This window comes from Lagopus muta, chromosome 2 (genome assembly GCF_023343835.1).
Source record: "Lagopus muta isolate bLagMut1 chromosome 2, bLagMut1 primary, whole genome shotgun sequence".
NCBI classification, from domain to species: Eukaryota; Metazoa; Chordata; class Aves; order Galliformes; family Phasianidae; genus Lagopus; species Lagopus muta.
In genome coordinates, this window is record NC_064434.1 from 63326113 (window position 1) to 63349250 (window position 23138).

At 34.8% G+C, this 23138-nt stretch overlaps 1 protein-coding gene across 7 annotated transcripts in view; it reads right to left on the reverse strand.

Moving 5' to 3' along the window:
• STXBP5 (syntaxin binding protein 5) overlaps positions 1–23138 on the reverse strand; it is a 100885-nt gene that overhangs the window by 18622 nt on the left and 59125 nt on the right. For 2 of the 7 annotated variants that reach the window (XM_048935421.1, XM_048935419.1), the window contains exons 11-19: positions 22813–22885; positions 20483–20630; positions 19969–20036; positions 19011–19051; positions 17013–17233; positions 15417–15595; positions 14043–14168; positions 13394–13545; positions 5683–5745 (exon numbers count right to left, since the gene is read on the reverse strand). In XM_048935421.1, coding sequence (XP_048791378.1) covers positions 5683–5745; positions 13394–13545; positions 14043–14168; positions 15417–15595; positions 17013–17233; positions 19011–19051; positions 19969–20036; positions 20483–20630; positions 22813–22885 — 1071 coding nt within the window. Of the gene's footprint in view, positions 1–2586; positions 2635–2767; positions 2828–5682; positions 5749–13393; positions 13546–14042; positions 14169–15416; positions 15596–17012; positions 17234–19010; positions 19052–19968; positions 20037–20482; positions 20631–22812; positions 22886–23138 lie in introns of all 7 variants that reach the window. The other 5 variants (XM_048935420.1, XM_048935418.1, XM_048935415.1 and 2 more) reach the window with 4 other exon arrangements.

Genomic DNA, 23138 nt, shown 5'->3' on the forward strand with positions numbered 1-23138 from the left:
TGCTTCGTATGCCCCACATTAAATCAGACAAAATGTTAAAAATGCTGGAAGAAGCTGTCATTAGAGTAACTAAGAACTTTGAGGCTCTTAAGCTTTGATGTTGTGAAAACAGGTTAAAAGGCAATGATTTTAGCATCGTTTGGCAAATTTAGCTGTGCATTTAGAATGTAAAAAATGTGAAAAATTGTGTTAACAGCTGTAGAGTATAGAAATCAGGAATTACAACTACTCTGCACGTTCGCCTAACAGTTTCGTTTGCAATTGTTCTTAAATTCCAGAAATAAAAACAATTTTTGCTGAAAAATAACATCTCCTGGGACAGTTTTAAAGAGAGATAATGGAGTATATGATATTTTGCATACACCTTTACTAAAGCTACTTACAGAAATGGATGTAAAAACACCTCATGTTCTGACTGATTCAACGAGTGTATTTAACCACGTAAAGCTCACTGTACCAAATACTTAACTGACTAAAACAGAGTTGATGATAAATGGTGTTGTTTCAGTGTAAAATTAATGACAAAGTAGCACTCATATTTCACAAAACTCACTGCCCATTTACACATCTGGCAGACATTTCCATTTAAAATAACAAAAAAGCAAAAAGCATGCAATCATTAAAAAGAGGTGGCAAAGCATTTTGCCTTATTTACATATACAGAAAAACTTATAAGTTCAGAAAATCATGCAGAAGAAAGATACGAGGTACAGAAAACATGGCAGCGGAGGAAAAACTAGAAAGACATTCCTTGCATGGCATTCAGCTACTTAAAACTCTAAATGTGGATGAAATAATTGCATTCTTTACACTTCAATTTACACTACAATTGCACAAAACACAGTATGAACTGACTGGTAAACAGTTATGAGTTACATATGAAATGCATTATTGTCTCAACTCTGCCTTGAACTTTCACCCTGAAAAAGGCTTTGCTTGTAGAGGTTATAGTATTTCAGTTGTGAAAAACATTCACAGCATTTTCAGTTGTAAGGCTTCAAGCTGAAACAGATGTCAATAGTTCTACAGAATTACCATTAGCATGCTTCATTATTCTTGGATATTACTCTTTTAAAAAAAGGGAAAATTAAAATCATAGTCACATTAAAAGACTCCTATTCTGCACAAAAAGAAATAAGTTCAGGAGACTGCTTCAGGACAAAAGGAAAATATCTCATCAACAGGCACTGACATACTATGCACAAGACAAAGTGTTGTTTTTCTCATTAAATGAACTGAACATAAGTTTCCAGTTAGCCTGAATCCTTTAGGAGAACACATTAATGAATATTAACATAAACCATACTCAAGTTTTTCCAATCATATAATTGAATTGACATAATGATATATTATTGAGAGAGATTTGCTTTCTTTAATTATGCCTGAGTTTCCACGCTCAGAGCTCCTCTTCGTTAACCTGTTACCAGTGCAAGCAGTGCTCAACTTAGTACTGAGCAAAGGGCATATTCCTCATGTTGTGCCTCAGATACCAAAGTTTCATCAGTCACATTTAGCTTGTTGAATTCTGAACAATTTTTGGTGGCTGAACTGTGATAAAATGGATTAGTGGATTAAGATAAAAATTAAGTTTTCAATCAGCAAATCAGAGGGAGAACACTGAAAAAAATCTCTTCCTCCATTGCTGTGAATTACAGTCCAACACAAACTATGAAGTAGTACTTCAGCAAACATATTCACTATCTAAAGTAATCATAGGTTTTTGACCTCGCAAAAGATAAATATAAACCTTCCAGTGATTTACTAATGCAACCAATGAAAACATAATGAAACTTCAACAGTGATTCTGAAATGAAAGTAACCATATCCCAGGTAAGAAAGAAGAATCCTTTTCCCAAAATCACACAACCTCTAGCTTTCATTTATTTAATGACCAAATAGCTGTAAGAAGAGCTAGTTTTCATTCCAATCACAAAAGTGTTCAATCTATGGCCTGCATACAACATATTCCAAGGCAGTCTGTTACCAAATTTTTAAGACAAGTCTGGAGCTGGTAGGCAATTGTGTCACAGCTGGACACAGAAAAATAAGAACAATTCTGGAACAATAACGGAGCATACTGGTAGGTGTTACCAAATCTTTTTTCAAATGATTAAATGAAAACATTACACTACCTCTATCTTGATCACTGTAATATACAAATCTGACCATACAGCTATGAATGTAACACAAAAGAAAGAAGATTAGCCACCCGTACCCTTGCATAAGTAGTGGAATAATGTTGTAACTTGCATAGACTGAACTCCTAATACAGATTAGAATCTTACCCATCCAGAAAATAGAAAAGTGCATTTGCAAAACAGAAAAAAAAAACAAACCACAAAAAAACCAAACCAGACAAACCAGAATTTAAGCCACCAGCATCCCTGATTTTTTAAAAATCATTCTGCCCAGTATATTTAGCATAGAAGCAGCCCACAGAATTACCAAGTAGAATAAAGAATGAAAAATTATTAATTGAATATGCGTTGAAATTTGATTTTTAAAATTTTAGTTTATTTTTTGCTGCAGGGTTAGTGGTGCATAGAGTGAGACACAGGAACAGAAAAGAATCTTTCTAGTTCCTACCTATGTCATTGGCTACCATCTTGGAAAACTGTCTGCTTTTGGTCTTCACTGCAAATAGTATTTTAATTAAAAAAAAAAAAAAAAAAAAAAAAAAGGTCAATCTATGTATCAAAGGATGAACTGCAAAAAAAAAAAAAAAAACAAAACCAAAACCAAAAACTAAGGAAAAAAAATACTGTACCCTTTTCTATAAAATTATTCATTTTTTGCTCATCATCATCAGAATTTGGTGAACCAGAACCTACGAGCAAAGACAGAATGAAATATATATACATTTATTTTTGATGCATACCCAATGTATTAATAAAAGCTTTCAGTTTAAGGTAGAAAAGAAGATGTACTGAATTATCAAAAACTGATTCCGGTATTCTCTGGTAGCTGTGCTAGATGCTGTGGATTCCAAATTATTCTTGAGAGTCAGGAATTTTGCTATATTGAGGTTAACCACAAAAATTGTAATGCAAGGTACTATTCTGTGCAGGGCAGAAGTTATATTGCTAGAAACATTTCCCTCACTGAATAAAATGCTTATGTTGAATAACTAGATTACTCTTGTAATCATGACTCCAGACAAAAATTCATCTAAATGTGATTCACAGAACAGAATTTATTGCTGGCAGCAATAAATGAGAAAGCTTTTCAAATCTGTTTCTTTTCAATCAATAAATAATTGTTCAGCCACAGTTCTTTTCTGCCAACAAAGATTTCTCAAAATTCTTAATACTGCAGTCAGCAGTGGTGGCTGTAAGTCCCACTGTTTGAAGCTTCCTATTGCCATGAAGCAAAAACAAACTTCAACAAAAAAATAGAAAATTTTACTGGATATTATTTTGTGAAAGTATAGAAATAAGATACAGTGACATCTGCAAACATAAAAACATGCTGGTTTACAATGAGATGTTTTACGGTCAGATTAGTGTCGTCAGAGTCCTCACTTTGTTACTACCTAATTTCAGTTAAACAAACAAAACAAAAAAAAGGGGGACATAAAGCTACTACCCAACCCTTGCACCCACTGCAGCTCCCTCACTAGCATTTCTGTATTATTAAAAAAGTAGAATACAATTGACAGTCAATTTTACAGTCCTCTGAAATTCATTAACACCCATTGGAGGAAATTAAATGCAACTTAGGTTCTTCTTCACCTGTATGCTGGAAGGTGGAAGAGAATCACAGAATCACAGAATGGCCTGAGTTGAAAAGGACCACAAAGATCATCAAGTTTCAACTCCCCTGCTATGTGCAGGGTCACCAACCACCAGATCAGGCTGCCCAGAGCCACATCCAGCCTGGCCTTGAATGCCTCCAGGGATGGGGCATCCACAACCTCCTTGGGCAACCTGTACCAGTGCATCACCACCCTCTGTGTGAAAAACTTCCTCCTAATATCAAACCTAAACCTCCCGTCTCAGTTTAAAACTATTCCCCCTTGTCCTATCACTATCAATCCTCATAGACAGCCATTCCTCCTCTTGTTTATATGCTCCCTTCAAGTCCTGGAAGGCCACAATGAGGTCTCCCTGGAGCATTTTCTTCTCCAAGCTAAACAAGCGCAGCTCCCTCAACCTTTCCTCACAGAAGAGACGCTTCAGCCCTCAGCAAATGCAGACTTCAACCCGAATAGTGACTGATTTGCTTTATAGGTCATACTGTGTAACAGTCAAAGCTAATAGTACAGTCAACCCACTCCTACAGACTTAAAGTAGCTAACAAGTAAGCCATTGGTGTCAGTGTATTTCTTTCTTCAGTGGCCAACTCTGTTCTGGAAAAAGTTCACTTAAATCCAGCCTCTGTCCTGCATCTTAAACTCAACAATATTGTGCAACTGATTTATCCAAACTCTCTCTTATCCCTGTAGCAAAATGTTCCAGTCTTGTGACCACACCCCAAAAAACCACTAAACTTAGAAACTAAACCTAAGGAATTGCAGCTCTTGTCTTACCCATAATGGCTGGCCTTCCCCAGCACACACAGACCAGAGTGTTCTGTCACCAGTGAGGTGACAGCTTGCCAGTCTCCATCCCTACTTTCAAGTACCTTTTTCAAAGGAAATATTGGAGAAGTCTGCCGTGAATATTTCTCATTCATGAAAAACTGAGAGAACTAAGGGAAGCAAGATGAAGTTCAACTTCACTACTACAAAAATCTACAGGGCTTGCAACTGTGGCTTCTCACCTCAGTCTTTTGTCCATTCTCTATTTTTTGAATTCAGAATTTTTTTTTTAGTATTGCATGTGCACCTAGAAAGAAATATCCAAACTGCATTACATTTTAACCTAGTCTACTACAACTCAAACAGGAGGGATGGAGAATAGGCAAACTGGTAAGTTTAAGATTTTTCCAAACCTTGACTCTTGTCCTACTACACACCTTACAACAGGTAAATCTGCAACTTTGACCTTTGAATTTGGAGTAGAGATTTGAATGAAGCAGATGAAGAGACACAGTACTACTTTAAAAATCCAGCATTATTCTAACAAAAAATTTGCTGATTACAACAAACATTCATCTCTAATACTATATATTGACACGTAATATTTACATAGTTATAGTTTCAATTAGCCAACATTGAAAAAAAAATCTAAGTAATACATCATTACTGCAGCTTTCCTTTAGAATAGTCAAATGCAGGAGTAGTGACAGAACTTTTTTTTTTGAAGCAGAGAAATCCTACATTGTAAGGATGTAAGCCTCTGAAGACTTCTGATTCCAAAGGAAAAAAAAAAAACTAGCTCCTTTGCTCCTTCTGCAGACTTTTCTTAAACCACTTTTGAGGACTCTGAGACACCAGACACATGTACTCCTAAAGGAATTAGAGCATCTTTTATCAGAGTTTTAAAATTCGATTGTGCCGTGGAGTATGTTCCTTACAACAAATATTACAGATTTTATCTCTTCACTTATCTTTATGACATTTCTATTGCATCTATTAAATTAATCTTCCTTTAAAAACACAGTGGTGCAACACAGCAACATTTTTCAGGAAAGCTACAACAACTTGTGAGAAGACTACAGGCTTTATGCAACTAGTCTGTATTCAAGTATGCCATCTTCCATGCAAATAAGAAGCTGAAAATCAGACTAAGTTATGATTACCTGAAGTGGGTGATTTGCAGCGATCTTCTGGCACCACTGTACCCTCATTTATATCACAAAGACCTGCTGGAACACAAAAACAGCGTCTGATAAGCATGGCTGCTATTTTTTCCTTTCTTCCATTGCAGTTAGAAACTGGGTATTTAATTAGATACAAACCAGATGGTTGTGGTAGAATTTGTTAGTATTACACTGTTGTGGTTTTTTTTTGTTTGTTTGTTTTAAATTTAGACATCAGCCGCAGTGACTGTAAAGCCGCTTCATCCTACTAAAGATTTCTTACTGGATTTTACAAAACATACTTCCTCATTAAATTTCAGTAAAAAAGAACCCTCTTTTAAGTATGAAAATAATCTGAACAGTTAATTCCATGCCATGAATGTATGTTAAGTACACATTTCTGCTTTGAAAAAAATTATATATATATGTATATATTTATATACGCATATATATATAATTGCAAAAGATAGTCAGGTAGAAGAGGATCTTGAAGATGACAACCACACTCAGATGTATAACCAGTGTTTTTCACAATTTGCTTACCAATTTGCTTACAATCTGTTTTCAGCTTTATCTGCTGCAGTGGTGAGCTTTATATTTAATGTTGTATTACAGAGGTCAGCTTGGAGTTCTGCTGGAAAATGTCACTTTAAGATTTTACAGTATTTGGGTGCTTCCTAAAGTTCATTCTTTACACTTCAGTAATGCAATTACATTTCAGTAAGGAAATAAAGCACAGAAGTTCAGCATCTGATGCTAAAGATGGAATAATTTTTAGGATCATAAGATAGCTTTCATGACATGAACCAGGAGCTTAAAGACATGTTACCATTTTCATTTTTGATAGGAAATTGCCAGCAAAACAGCCCAGGATAAAGGATTTTATTAATATATTAAGGTGAATTATGCACATATAATTTATATATATATATTATATATATGTATATAATCTTGTTTTCCTTCAGGGATATTTTATGTGATACTAATGTAAACAAGAATGCAATACTTTACAGAAATTAAATAGGTAAGTAAATAAATACTTGTTAAATAGGAGGTTTTTGCATGCACACTGGCATTTCAAATAAAGTTAAAAACCTCCAGGGGAGTAACAGCTGAAGCAACAAGAGATTGAACAGGCAAAGCCTATCTATATAGACGCATTCAACAGTGCATCTGTAATAATTATTCCCATATTTTTTTTCCTCCTCTCTTTCCCCATATTTATTTCCTCTTCTATACAAGTGTTAGATTTCCCAATTATCAAAACCAAAGGTAATAATTTAAAGGAAAAAAAAGACATCATATCACTGTGGAATCCATTGAAGTTATGCTACATTCACACACTGTTATATTTATGCAATATAGCTTTTTGGTTTATTTAAGACAAAAAGCACGGGCAAATTGCACCTCAAAAAACTCAGTGATGACAATGATGTGCAAATGACCTTATGAACAGGTAAAGCCTGCACTTAACAAAAGTCAAAGAACTGATTTGAAATTTGAAAACATATGGGGATATCCCAGGTAGAAGCTATACGTTTTCTTTCTCCTGCATAGGGGTAAACAATTTTAAGTATTTTTTCTAAAATCATAGAGTATTATGGGATAATCATGGTACATGTTCTCCCACAAAGTACATTTTCACCTCCAAAACCACCAGTTTAAAACACACTTGAGAGTCTATGCATTCTGTGCTACCCAGGGCTGTGTAATATTTTTTTTTTCAAAAAGCCATAAGCTGCTCTCCCAGCAAGCAGTACAAGTTTCAGAGAGTACCAAGGGTAGGCTGTATACATTCCACTCACACATATTTAAATAATAATGCCCAAGATACTTTTAAAGGCAATTTTAGTGTTTGTTATTCTCTCAGATATGGTCTGAGCAGACTACATGCTACAAGTTCATGCTTAGTAGCTCTACTAATCCCAAACACAGGGGATCAGTATCAGCTTAGGGTTAATGACCTTTATGGTTAACATTTCTGGAAATTTACAGAGCTCTATTATGACTTGGGAGTATGGGGTTAGCATTCCAGGAATATAGCCTTGATGATACCCAATAGCCTTCAAAGGTAAAGGAAGATCCTGATAAGATTTTTATTATGCATGTAAAATGGAAATGAATTTTTGGTACTGGGAACAATCAAGTAAATAAATACTGAACATTCAGATATGACTGCAGTTCACCTAAAACAGGTATTCAGCATCTCTCTACTCTTTCAGCTTATGGAAAGCAGAGACAGCACAGAACATTTTTGCTGGGCTGGCTATGGCATCACTAGAAGGAATTAAAAAAATTCCAGCCAACCACAGTCTATCAGATTAAAAGTTGCTTCTTATGCACAGTTGTTTTAGGTGTCCTGAACCTTTGAGGTGGTCTCTTCTCATAGTAGCCATTGAAGAAATTGCTTCACCCATAGAGAACAAATGTCATTTTGGTATTTTAATATTCTTTCCTAAGTGACGGCTTATTCTTGTCACCTCCTACTTTCATTTCACTAACCCAACAGAAATCTTTGCCGGAGTTGCTGGGAGGGATTTGAAAATGAACAGTTCTTAAGTGTGAGGGGAAGCAGTTCTTGCCAACATAACAAAGGAGTATCTACAAGGTTTGCAGGCCTTCAGTCTGAAGTCAGGACTCTGAGGAATGCTCATTCATCAATATTCTTGTAGCAACAACAGCCTAAAATGCATGTTTCTAGTGGCAGCAATAATTAGATCTGGTTGTCAACAATCAGGCCAAGAAAGAGCAGAGTATAGACTAAATTTTGTGCCAAGACTGCTGCTCAGGGAAAACTATTTATGCATTTGTCATGATTTAGAAGATGATGTCTTCTGACTTAACTAAAAGCTACTTACTACTGTATCCCTTATGAGAGTGGTGTATCTGTACACAGTGAGCCCGGATAACTGCGAGAGCAGCACAGTTTGTATATGTACCATAATTCAAAAGTTTTTCTAACAGGTCTGAAACAGGTGGAAAGAAAATATATCCAAAGCAATTCATCCAGCCTACTAAAATTTTGAGTTTGTTCTAGACCTAGGACAGAAACAGGCTAGAAGAATGGCTCCAAAAGTTCACATTTAAACATGCTCCCCAAGGCCTTTTGGAGTTTGTTATAGAAGTCTGACAGTTTAGATCTGGTGCCATGCTCATACATGCCACACACATACCTAATGTGCATGAAATTCTATTATAAAACACAGAAACATGAGCACTTATTACTCCAGATCCAAGTACAGCTTCAATTCTGACTTGCCAGGACAACAACAAACAATGCAGTATCACGTTATGTGGATTTGCTCATTACTGAAGATGGCAGGTTTAAACAACGCTCTTTGAACAAACACTAAGGAAATCCTCACAGTAGCAATATTAAGAGGACAAAACTGTGCTGTGCTTTTAAAAACTCTCGGTCCCAGATCATGCTCCTTAGGGAGCCAAACTATACAAATCCGAAGTCTAAGTTTAGGAATTTAACTTCCCATCTCCTTCTATTGTAATTCTCAGAGGAAGAGCTGAACTTCTCACACTTGTTTCCTGTAAGAAGTGTTATCCCGCTTTGACAGGAATAGTACGTAGCCAAGAACAAAGTCATATACCTACACACTTGCTTTCACTGTAATAAGTATTGAGGTTACAATTTGATACTCATCTCAATGAATAACTCGCATCAATTGATCCAACGGAAAACCTCAAAACATTCGTATCATAAAACTACTTGCTAATTGTATGCATAAGATTTATACCACTAAATTATGGCATGATGCTAATTATTCTTGCACATAAATTCTGAAAATCTAATTACAGTCATCACTGCTATTATTTGACAAAGAGGAGGAAGGGACAGAAAAAAAAAAATTTTATGTAGTAGTTCTTATAAATAGCACTAATTACTGTTACTCAGTATGACCTGAGTTGCACCTGTGAAATACTAAGGTCTGTACACTTTATAATCTCAAGTACCAATATAACCAATTTGTGCGCTGAATTCTGAATTAAGTTTTATGATTTCAGGCTTACAAATGCACAACTCACAAGGGATTTTAAAGCCAATTGGTCCTAAGTTTTCCATTTCAGAACTAAAGCCTGATTAGAAGACCAGGAAAAACTAATCTTCTAATAAGCTCTTAGCTTCTTTCTGAACTCTAGTAGCAAGAAACTTGAAATAAACACAAAAATGAATTAAAAGAAATAGTGCTATAAAAGATGGAAAAGATATCATGCTGCATTATAAATTCCCTAGAATTACAGTCAAAATTAACTAATATGTTGAGTTTTGTGAGTTCATATATATACATCATTCAGGCACTTATATACCAACTTCACTGGAAACAAGTCCAATTAAAAATTTGAACTAGCTTGATGTGAAAATACGAGCATATTAAACAACTGACTTGAAAGAGTCAGAAAAGCCCCCTAATCCAGAAACCAAACTTTATGATTCAGTACTATATTTCGCTTAGTCACAGCTGACGTTGGTCTAGTTTAGTTCAAGTATAAGTTTAAAAAAGGAGTGCTGAGGTCTAGATTCAGTTCAAGGAGAAAGAGGATGTGTGAAACAACCAGAACAAGCACTCTCAGTATTTACTTCTACTAGTTTTGATTTCAACAACTGAAATCCTTGTAGGTTACAATAAAAAGAAAAAAAAAAAGTCTTTAATGCATAAGCAAAAGTCACATGTAAGCAAAAACTGCTTCTATTTTGTCAGAATAATCTTGAACTGCCTCTAATAAAGCGTATGAAGTGTTATAGAATGATACAGATTTTTATTTTAAAAAATGTAGTACATTGTACTAACTGAGAAATAACATAAAACCTTGCAACTCCCACCAGCACTAAGTTTTAAAAGAGTGAAGGTTGTTATCTTTGGTTGATTTAATTATGGAGCTAACGTCTATTGATACATTCTTTCGTGTAGCCCTACAGTTACGAACTGTTTGATATTTGGTTCCAGTATTGTCTGTCTTCTTAATGGCTCTATGATCTTGTCACATTTCAGAAACAGTATATCAAGCAAAGATCTCAAACAGGAAGGATAGCATCAAGGTTAAGAAATCAACACTTACAAAAACGTGTTCTAACATATTAAATATTCCAGGTAGAATCAGCTTTTCAATTGCTAGCTTTGGAAAGTAATTCTGGGAGTACTGTCCACCTTTTCCTTCCCTTCAAAATGACAAAGGAGCAGCCGATCTTGCCTTTTAGTTCTGTATCATCTCAAAGCAGAAGCATTTCTTTTACACATAACTCTCTCCCTTGGCAGCAGATGATGGAAGACAAAGAAAGTCTACCATCCCTGAAATGTATTTTTCTCTCTCTTTGGTAAAACAAAACAAAACAACAATAACAACCAAAAACAACCAAAAACAAAAAGCAGAACTAATAGAACTGGACCACAGTCTTAAGTGTTTCTTTCACCACCACCACTGAGGTTCCTTGGATTTTGTTTTATTCTACTCCTTATTTAGCAAGGGAGTCAGATTTCAAACTTCTGCCCAAAGGCTGGAGAAAAATGACATGCCAGGGAAAGGAATCATATACTTTTGAAGTCAAGTCCATATGCTCTGAATTCTTTGATGCTGTGAGTGTTGGAATAAGTCAGAAAAACCCTGAGGTAACTCACATTTCTGATGGGCTATGACTCTACTGCGGTGCTCTTGAACATCAAAAGTGCTTGGAAATCTTACAGGGCTGCAGAATACACTAATACCTCCACTCTCAATCCCTATAAAGCAACATCTCAGTAGAAGGAAACTTCCACTTGAACAGACAAATCATTGTGTTTTACAATGTTAAAAAGTAAATTAATAAACATAATCAAGCATGAATTCTCAAGCTTTTTCTTACAGTACAGAGAACAAGTAAAGGCAGATTCTAGCCTTGGTGCTCAGAGGACAAATAGATTTGATGGTAAGATCTTGGGACCATAGACATCAGTAACTTCTAAGATTAAGCGAGATCTAAGATCTTGCTTTCCTTCTCCCTCCTACCCTTTCCCCCTAATACAGAAACTATTATGGTCATTCTTTTTTTTTCTTCCCATTTCTATTAGGGATGTCATGAACAAGAAATATGATTGACGTATGGTTCAAAACAGTTTCTAAAAGTAAAACAGTTATTTAAAATGGTATAACAATAGTATTTATGGTAAGTGAACAGCAAGTAAAAAAAAAAAAAATCAAATTCAGATGTTCAAAAATATTTTTCTTTTGGTCATGAGATGACTTACTTATATAAGAGGTGCGAAGCTTTTTCACAGACTCTGAATATAAGTTAGAAAGGCCGCACATGCAAGAAGCCACAGTCAGCATACCTTTACGCAGCAATGAGAAAAGGAAAGATGGAGAGACTAACAGTACATTTGAGACAGAAAAGCCAGTTGAATAACTTGTATAATGAGGTTTATAAAATGCTCTTGCCATGCAGATCGTTAGTATTAAAATGTAAGATCAAAAAAATATACAATTTCATTTAATAGTTACATTAATGAACAAAAAGGACTCCACTGAGGAGTATCTTAGAGATACAGTTGTAATACAGTTATGCTGAGCATTAAACAACAAAAAGCAAGAAAACAAAGTGATTAATGTTTAGCACTACAAAAAGCAGTTTTAAACATAAATGCATGCAGCACAAGGCAAGTCCTTTACTACCATGAGACATTAACAGAGTGAACCAGTGAAGTTACTTCTTTCTCTCTGAATGCTTTTTTGTTTTAATACTTATCTTTCTCTACAACAGAAAAAGACATCTGTCCCCAAGAACCGTGTGTGTTCCTCTCTAAGCTAATTATTTTTTTAAAGCACCTTCCTCAGTTGAAGAAATCTGACAGATGGCAACAAAATCTTTCTCAAACCAAAGATTTACTAAAATATGTCCAGGAGCTTCCATTTTCACTTCAGTATGACACTACCTGAACTTTATTCTGAATCACTTAAAGTAAACCAACCATGAAGTTTTCCAAACAATGTGTTTCCCAATAATAATCATTTGGAGGCAACAGTGATGTTGTTAACAGTTCCATTTTAGGTGTTTTAAAAATTAGCTTAAAAATATCAACTAAAACTATTTTCTCCTTATTATTTAAAGTTCTAACTTTTCATTTTGCCAATAAAAATGTTTGGGATTTTGACTGAAAGATTACTTTCCTCCTAGTATAAACTACCACCTTTCTTCAGTATCTTTTCAAAACAGTCATTTTTACAAAAAAAAAAACTTTAATTGGTTCATTTATATCAAAAGCTTCCTTTAAAACAAATATAAGAGTATACACAGCATAACACTCTTTCTAGACAAAGGCTGAAATAAGACAGAAAATGATCCCAGCAGATATGCTGGGTATCTGCCAAAATTAATGGGCTCATATAAGCTTATGATTTGGGTACTAGGATTATGAGAAATACCAAGATATTAAATCTCCTCCCAGCTGTGCTAGTAAGTTAACAGCATAAATCTACTGAGTTTTTATAGCTTATATCTATACATACAAAATTTCTCCCCTACTGCTTTTTTTTTTTTAAACATACATTACATTGATAAAAACATAAGTGATTATATCAAGCATCAAAAGATTTCATTAAGCAATATTTTTGAAATAACAAAATCGCAAAGGCAAAAGCATACATGCATTCAGAGAACAGACACTATCAGCTCAGAAAAGGTCAGAAGACAGGCAAAGTTGTTTTCAGTAGGCTGTGGGTTACTCACCTCCAGATGGCTGACGAGTTTTTCGGGGAGATCGTGGCTCCCTACGATAAGGATCATTGGAACCATACAGTTCAATAGTGCCAAGATTCAAGAGGACTGTCTTCTGGAGGTAATCAACCATGGCAATACCATTACAGTTTCCAAAGACTACTCTGGAAAAAGATAACGTGGAAGGAAAGATAACGCTAATGCGAGTATAATTTTGATATTTTTTGCTATGCAGAATTTTAAGACTTACCATTTTTTTTCCATATTTTATTATTACTACCTTTTAATAAATTGCTATAAATTAAGAGCATGTACAAATTACTATTTTAGAATGTAGCACTGTTTAAGCATTTACTTTTTAAAACATGTAATGTTGAATAAAGCAGATCATTGTTCATGCCAATTTATCCAATAGAGCCTTAACTGACATATATTCTTAGCTTTACAGTGACAACACACATAAGGAAGAGCGATGTTGATTTGTGTGACATTCACATCATCAGGAACTACCACAAACCACCGAAATGAACTATCAGGAAACACAGAAATCTAATTGCATCTTTTCTGTTGCTGTAGACTTTGCACGAACACACGCTGACTTAGTTTTTAACAGCAAATGCTTTTGACAGAATATTGAAAAAGCTGCGTAGAATATACTTACAGGCCATACGCTGAATTGACTGCTAAGCTGGTTATCTGCTGAGGAGGTTCTCCACTCACCCACACTAGTTGGATAACTAGCTCAATTTGGTAGCCTGGAGACTGCTTAAGAGGAGAATTTTTAACTCTGCAAAGTAAACAAAACGTCACATTTTTATGACTCTCTGAAGTGTTCTTCCTTAAATGTGCATAATTCACTGAATTTGGTATCACAGTGAACTTTGAAAACTTTGGAAAACTGTGAAGAAAATAATGGTGTATCAGTTTCACAGAACAAGTATGAGACGGTGGGGTAGGACTGAAGGTCTTGGAAATACCTTGCACACTGATGAACAAACTTAGGAATGTCCTACAGAAAGTATTAAGACTCTCTTACCTTTTGAATTAAAAAAAAATCCTCTATACAGATCATCAGGTCCTCCAAGTCCTGAGTTTCTTTTTTATCTATTTAATATTTTGATTTGCCAATATTTTACAAAATCTCTTTTTGTCTTTCTAACTTCATTTAAAACTTACTGTCTTCAAAACATTTATATAACTCAGTATAATCAAGAAGATACAAAGCTAATCCTCAGAAAAAATAAACCTGTCAGAATTAACTATTTTCTAGATGGATGAACTCAAGAAATTGAAATCTAAAATTGGAGTTTAAAGTTTCAAAAAAAATTAAATACGTCTTAATTTTATATCTGAAAATAGAGTGCAACATAGATTTTATAACAAAAGTTGATAGTCAAGTGGTCTCAAGATGCACTCTTGTAAGAGTAAAAAAAACAAAACAAAACAAAACAACAAGTCTTCTGTTAACCTTAATTTCTCAGTGGAATAAACACACAGAAATACACAAAAAACTCCCAAAATTGGGAGAAATATCTCCCAATTTAAAAACTGAAAACAATTAAAAAACTGAATAGTTCTAAAATCTTACACTTAGAAAAATAAGAGGCATCACGAGAACAGACTGTTGTTGCTTACAAATAACTAACAAGTGATGCCTATTCAAACATACTTGGCCTAAAGTTAAGCAGAGCTGAAGTGTTAAGTGATCTGTTCATTTCAATGCACACAAAAATTTCAAAGTAACTATACTGTTCCCATTTAAAAGTTTGCTCTAAAGCATGAACATCTATAACTATACTAACATCAATGTTAGTAAAATTTCCTAAAGCCGGCTGAGTTATAAGGTGATTATCTTCTGATTTTTTTAAATCACCGATAATTATGACATTTATATAAATTATGGATGTTGTTTTAGAAAACAAGAGTTTCACTTACAGTAGCATTTCTACATTAATTTCCGAGTACATACAGCCTCACAATGTAAATATTCTTGAAAAGTTTCACAAATAACAAAAGCATAACAGAATATACTTACTTTAAACATGGGACATTATCACGAAGGCCATCAGATGAACTGCTACTAGTAGATGGATGAGACTGGGGAACAATGGACTGAGGATTGGAACTTGTGCCAGGAGTTGGTAATGGTGGTATCTGTTCACCATCTGGAGATTCAATGTCATTTATTTCATATAACAGGCGCACTTCCAGCATCTGCAAAGTAAAAATAAAGCAAATAAATAATAATATAAAAAAAAGCTGGTCTTTCAGAAAAAGTGTATGATTAAGCACAATTAAGATACTAGTCCTAAGGGAGACATTCGGGACTTCTCTATCTTCAGATTGTAATATTTATGTTACTATTATCTTTTTAAACACACACACAGTCTTCAGAAATATAATCATTCTAGCCACTGAAGATTGAATATGTGATGGTTAAACCTTGAAAATTAACTTATTTTCTGCTATTTAAAAGTTTCCTGTTTATTACTGAAAAGAAACAAAATACTGGAAACAAAGCCCATTTAATCATCATTCCAAGCATATAATACAGTCATGAAGGAGGCTTATTTTATGTTGTTTTAGAATGTTAAAACTAGGAAGGGCCATAGAACCTAGCTGATCTGCTCATATAGTGGCACTATTTAATTCATTGCTCAATGTTGCATCGAGTTAGGTCATAACATTTCAAACAATAAATTCATCATATTTCAGATTAGTATTAATTGTGTAATCGTTAAGATCTTCTACTGTTTGAATCTCAACATTTGCAAAACAGAACTTAACTCAGACTGAAAGATCTAAACAGTAGTTTTAAAAACACTTCAAGAACTGAATCGGCTTGCTAACTGCTGATTTCTAAAAACCTTTCAGAAAAAACAACATTCCCTTAGAAGTCAATGTGCACGAATAAGTAAATACTAGAAGGAAAAAACAAGCATGTCTTATCTCCTTTACTGATATTTGTCTGAAGTGGAAAAATAAGAAGAAAAAGAGCGGCATTATCATTAAGGCTGTACTCAGAACACAGTGTATTTGATGACTAACAAACTTCAAGTTAACTTTCAGCTCATTCATTCCAGATAAGTGAAGTTGCATATGTGTGTTTGATTTAACAAAGGATTTGAACTCTTGTAATAGAATTTATCCTGGAATCTTACAATCAAACATGACAGCAAAGTCCTAGACAGAACTTAGGGCATGTATGGTGTACTTTTCTTCTATATCTGTACACCAAGATAGATTATAATGATTAGGAATCAAGAAAAAGAGTCATCAAGTCCCTCACTGAAGTCTTTGAAAATTCTTTGACTATATCTCACTCACTTGTTTAAACTGTCTGATGCAACTAAGCTTTGACACACACTTTGCATTGAAAGTTAGAAGAGTTACTATTGGCAGCAAATCTGAGAGGCAATGAAAGCCAAAGTAGTGATGTGTAACTTTCATTTTTGCTGAATTTGCTAGTTTACTACTTTTCTTTCATAGAAAAAGAAATTTATTAGCTTTGAGGAGACTTTTTCGGTACTTTTGAGTAACACAATGAAAAACAATGAAAAGCTAAATCGCTACGACAGTCTTATTATAGAGAAATCTTATAAAACTAAAAAAAAATCTTTATATAAATTACCGGAATTACTTCTGTTGTCACTTCCTGCTTGCTGAACCTGTAGATAATGACATGTGCAGAAACTCCAGCTACACACAGCATTCTACTTTCTGGACACCACGAGATGATCTGAATAGCATATGGATCTTCATCTACTATATCTGTGTTTGGCCTGTCATCCTTATTCCGTGATTTTTCAAATACTTTGGCTGTTTTTAGCTTATAGAGTACTTGCAGCGTTACTAGGAACAATTCAAAAGAAATTAAAATTAATTTCTATTTAAACATATATTTATCTCAGTAACTTTTCTAATTTAGAAATTTAGCTTCACAGAAAACATCTCTTTGTTTAGCAAAGGAGGGCAGAGAATATCTGTGTTGATACCATTCATCACAACTTGCCTAATGCAGGATCAGCTAGCTAGAAAAAAAAAAAATTCCTATTTAAAAGAGATGTATGTTACATTTAAGTTAAAAACTAAATCCTGAGTTTCACAAGTTTAACTATAATTAGGTTCTCTAATAATAACAACAATATTTAGTGGCATTTACCATATCTCAGCTTAGCCTATAGCACAAGAAGTAAAGCTCCTTCCCTTTCTGCTTACAGTATTTCAAATCCATGGCCTCTTTCTCATGTTCTACCAATTTTTTTGAATGACCATTGAGCAGAAAACAAAATGCAACCTTCTGATGAATCCACATTTTTCTTTAGAGTGCAGTTTCCAGATCTGTCCTAATGAGTCCTTACCACAGTTTAAAACTGTAAGAATTATTTGATCTTCATTTTACTGATATTCCAATTTATTCATTCTAATTATTATTACTTGTGCAAACACTGACACTGCACTCCCATAGGCCTCCAATTTTTTTAACAGATTAAGTTTTGAGTAATATTATTCTCAGTTGGAATTCTTTCTTCCAACATTCTTGAAACTGCCTTAGTGTTGCTTTCAAACTTCACTGGCACAGTCTTGAGTCAATCATCCTAACACTTGACAACAATACTAATCACAGCCTTATGTAAATCTAATTTATCCTTATTTCTCTTATGCAGTTTCATCTGAATCAAATTTTCCAATTCATGTATAAGGCTGTACTGCTGTTAAAAATTAAGACAGAAGATACCTGCAGCTTCTCCCTCAATGGGATTAGTAATTTGTTATTAAAAGGATAATAAATGGCTTTAACAGAATTTGCTTTAGACAGATCCATGCTGAATATTATTTTTAACTACAGATAACCAATTATTTTTTCCAAGTTCCACCCCCAGTCCAAACAAATTAAGGATCTACAACACTCCAAATACACCTCTGCCCAGTTTTTAAACATATATTGCATCTGTTCTCTCCCACACCCACATACTCCTAGAGCACTTTGGAATCTCACGAGTATTCCACAAGCTTTCAAGGAAAACTGGTAATGATTCCAAGATTGTTTCAGACAGCTTTTAAGTCCTAGGAGTAAGTTTAGTCAGAACCAGATGATTTAAAAACATTTAACTCAGAGTCCATTCCAATTTGAATTCTTACTGAATTTCTCACTCTTAGCTCTGTAGATCATTAGATGTAATTGACCCTTTAACCAATGAGACAGGAAAAATGTTTTTTTCTGTGGCCAAAAGAAGTCAATTAGAGCACCAATTACAGCAAATTGGTGTATATAAACACAACTCTCTTCCTTTAGACCGCAACAAACAACTTGAATTTAATTATACTAAAAAGGAATACATCTGCCTATTTGCATGTCTGCATGTTCGATAAACTACTTTTGAATTAAAGCAAACGTTTTCTTGCTAGCTCTTGGCCTACTAGTGCATTTTCACTGCGATGGAATAACTGAGAAATTATGTTAGCATTATTTTAATTTAATTTGAATCAAAGTTTTATAAGGAGTTGACTGTACATGGGGCAGGAATTACAACAATGACTGATTCACAATTACATTTAATTAGACAAATCTCCTCAAATTTAGAAATCTCCTGTTTGATAGAAAAAAATTTCTTCTGAAAAAACTTACTTGCTGAGGCATCCCAAAACTTGATCGACCCATCAGCATGCCTACAAAATATTAAAAAATTCATTAGATCAGAAAATTGTTAGTTGGAGCATTAGACCTCTTTGCTATTAACCAATTAAAAATATGACTAACATTCCATTTTTATTACTTATTATAATGACACAGCATTTTAATAGCTTACTGAAAACTAGTATTTTACAAACACTTGCCCCAGTTAGTCAGAAGTGATAAACTTATTTTACTGGTTCTTCACTGAATTCCACTGCACTAATATTAATTTACCACTTTAAACTGATTTGAGTTACTCACATTTCTTGCAAGTAGTTCAGAATAATTTATGACTTTTATTTTTGTTTTTAAACATATGTACCTTATTTGAAGGGATACTCATAAAGCAGTGCCCAAATTAACTACTTCAGAGCAAACGTCATCTAACTTATTTATTTATCCTTGAAACTGGATTTCTCAGGATTTACTCTCAAAGTCTCTAATGTGTAGTACAAAGTTACAATAATCTGCAGGAGGGATCATGAGTTGTTTGAAAAAGAAAAAAAAACACAAAATGTAGTGGTGGTCCTTTACACTCCTTGCAGTAAAGTTAGAAGAATCCATCTCAAAGATAAAAACCAACAAATCGATAACAGGTCCATGGACTTCCTATGCTTTAAAACAACTCAAATATTATGCAGAAGTTAACAACAAAGGAGGAGTTTCTTCCACGATATATTGACTGCAAGCAGACACACTCCTAACACCACATCAGAATAATAATTTATATAAAACACTGTCACAGAGTTCCTGTGTTTCTTTTCCATGCTTTGATTGACTTTCTTGTCAAAGCATATGGATTGTCTAGTGAACATCATTTCTTAAATCACTGCACCACTCTTGGAATATTGTTTTCTACACAAGGACCAAAGGACCAAAATACACATTACTGCACTGTGGTGTCACTTACCCTGTAATTATTATCTCTGGATAGCTCTGAGTAATCAAACCCCAGTTGCCTCCACTGATAGGCCATTCCTAGAAGATTAACAAATACAATACAGGGAATAAATATGGAAATATAGGAGAGTAATGTGAACATTGAAACAAATACACTGAGGAAGAAAATATTATGCAGTGCAGAGTTAAATCACTGAAATTCCTACAGATACTGCAGATTTCAGAATTTCAAAATTTCTGAATTTATTAGACACGTCTACTGCAAAGACAAGCCAACAAGGACTATAAGAAAACACCCCTGCACCAAGAAGTCCCTTAGCTTCCAGTGATCTGGCTATCGACAGGAGCACACCAAGGAAAGAATGACTACAGTATGACATATGCTATAAACCCCTCCAGACATCTACTAGCTAAAGACAGGATAACTTAATCAGATGAAGCTTTGGTCATAGAAGGACCATGCTTATCCTATTCAGAACAGTTGATTTTTTTGTATTTTCAAATACATGTACTGGATGTTGTACCTTCTTACTGTAACCTTGACGTTTCTGTCGAGCGCCAACTGAATAGAGAGCAGGTATGAGGTCAACAGGACAATCAGCAAAATATTCACAACAGGTAACTGGAGACTCGTGTATTGTCAAAGGATAGGGATTCTCAAATATAGGGTACCTTTAACAGATGAAAGGGGAAGAAAGTTAATCTAGGAAAAAAAATTATTTTAAATGCAGAATAAGTGAAACACTGAAGAATGCACTCTTTTTGTATAGAGGACAGTAAAAGCATATAAAATTAAATTATGAATGAATGTATTAAGCAACTTCATTAAACACACTATCAAGATAGTATAGATCTTGAAACAGAACAAGCATCTTTTACTCTTTCTAGAACATGTTTAGAACATTGTTATTCCCTTATGTTTCTTATTTTAAAAACTTTCCTATATTAATGGCTTGCGGAAGAATTTAAGTTAACAAGTCTTAATTGTAATAACATGAATCACAGAATCACAGAATGGCCAGGGTTGAAAGAGACCTCAGGGATCATGAATCTCCAACCCCCCTGCCACATGCAGGGCCACCAACCTCCCCATTTAATTCTAGACCAGGCTGCCCAGGGCCCCATCCAATCTGGCCTTGAACACCTCCAGGGATGGGGCATCCACAACCTCTCTGGGCAGCACCTCACCACTCTCTTTGTAAAGAACTTCCCCCTGACATCCAACTTAAATCTCCCCTCCCTCAACTTAAAACCATTTCCCTTGTCCTGCTGTTATCTACCTGCTCAAACAGTTGACTCCCCTCCTGTTTGTAGGCTCCCTTTAAGTACTGAAATGCTGCAATGAGGTCACCCAGCAGCCTTCTTTTCTCCAGGTTGAACAAGCCCAGCTCTCTCAGCCTGTCCTCATAGTGAAGGTGCTCCAATCCCCTGATCATCTCTGTGGCTCACCTATGGACCCTCTCCAACAGCTCCCTGTCTTTTTTGTACTGGGAGCTCCAAACCTGGACACATTCTCCAGGTGGGGCCTCACAAGAGCAGAGTAGAGGGGGACAATCACCTCCCTGTCCCTGCTGGCCACCCCTCTTCTGATGGAGACCAGGATACCATTTGCCTTCCGAGCTGCAAGAGCGCACTGCTGGCTCATGTTAAGCTTTTCATTTATCAAGACCCCAAGGTCCTTCTCTGCAGGGTTGCTCTCAAGGACCACTCCTTCCAGTCTGTACAGATGCCTGGGATTCCTCCTCAAAACTCTGCACTTTGCCATGTTGAACTTATTTCTACTCTGCAGTCTATCCTTTGAATAGGAGAAATCTACTTTTCACTTTGTATTATGCTGTTCCTAGACAGGAACTCGTCCAACATATTTCATAACCTGCCTGCAACTCCAAGGTCACTTTCTGAAAGTCATAGATAGCAACTTTTGGTTACCAATTAGAAATAAAAAAGCACATATACTCCTCAACTCCAACTGGGGAGTGATAGAACCTTCATGAGGAAAAAAAGGTAAAGTAGAAAAAAAGATAGTAAAAACAAACAGTTACATGTATCTGTGCTCAAAGGACATTTCTCTCCAGTGAAATGCATACTATACTTTTTTTTTTTTGTTTGAGAAAGGTCAATCCTTTCAATTCCTTTAATAGAAAAATTAGCAACAACAAATGATTTCACATTAAGCTATGTTGGAAACTAAAGATTTTTCTAAAACAGAATGAAAAACATGTTCATTTTTAACAAGAAATAGTAAAATCATACAACAGCATAGGACATTACTACATTAAAAGATCTCTTACTGCACTAAAAAAAGAGGGAATTGATGTTACTATTTTAATTTTGTAAATATCTCTATACAAATCTTGTATCTGATAGCTATTGCATCTGTGGTGAGTTGCTTTTAAGCAATAAGTAAATCTTCACTTAGCAATATTTACAATTATTTATGCGAGACAACAAAATTCAGTGTCAACCAAATTAACCCAACTAATCCCAACACTGTCGACCACGATCCATTCCCAAAATTCTGTGCAGTATTTTGCCAGCCAACCTCCTCTCATCACACTATGAACACAATTTAAAATAAACTGTAATAATTAAAAAGCACCAGTGATCTGTTAGTAATTTCTGACAACGAAGTTTGGAAAACATTAACATTCAACAGAGTATTCAACTCACATACTACATATTACCTGGAGAAAAACTGATCTAAAAATATACTCTGTTCTGCTGAAAGAAACTTATACTTTGTATTCAAAGTTATAAGTTCTGGACATGAGAGGCATTACGGCGGATTGAAAATTTGAAGAGCAGAATAATGGACTGATCAGACAAAAATACCTAGAGAATACAGGATTCTTACCCATTTTGTGCAAGGTCAATCAGCACTAAATCCTTTTCTAGGAGAACGACTACAGCATATGGCTCCTGAAAGTCTAAAAACAAGAAAAACTGTTAGATATAAGTAAACATAGCTCTTTGCATACACAGTCTCAAGCACGTGATTGGTTCTTGCAGTTGATCAAAAGTAGAAAAGTGAACTAAATGACTACATAGTTTGTAAAGACATTAAAACACTCTCCTAACACTCCAAGTTAACATTAAAAAAGTCATACTCCACCTTTATCTAGCTGCCCTCAATTCTCTTCCAGTTTGTTAGAACCATTTGAATGGCTCAAATAACAGGAA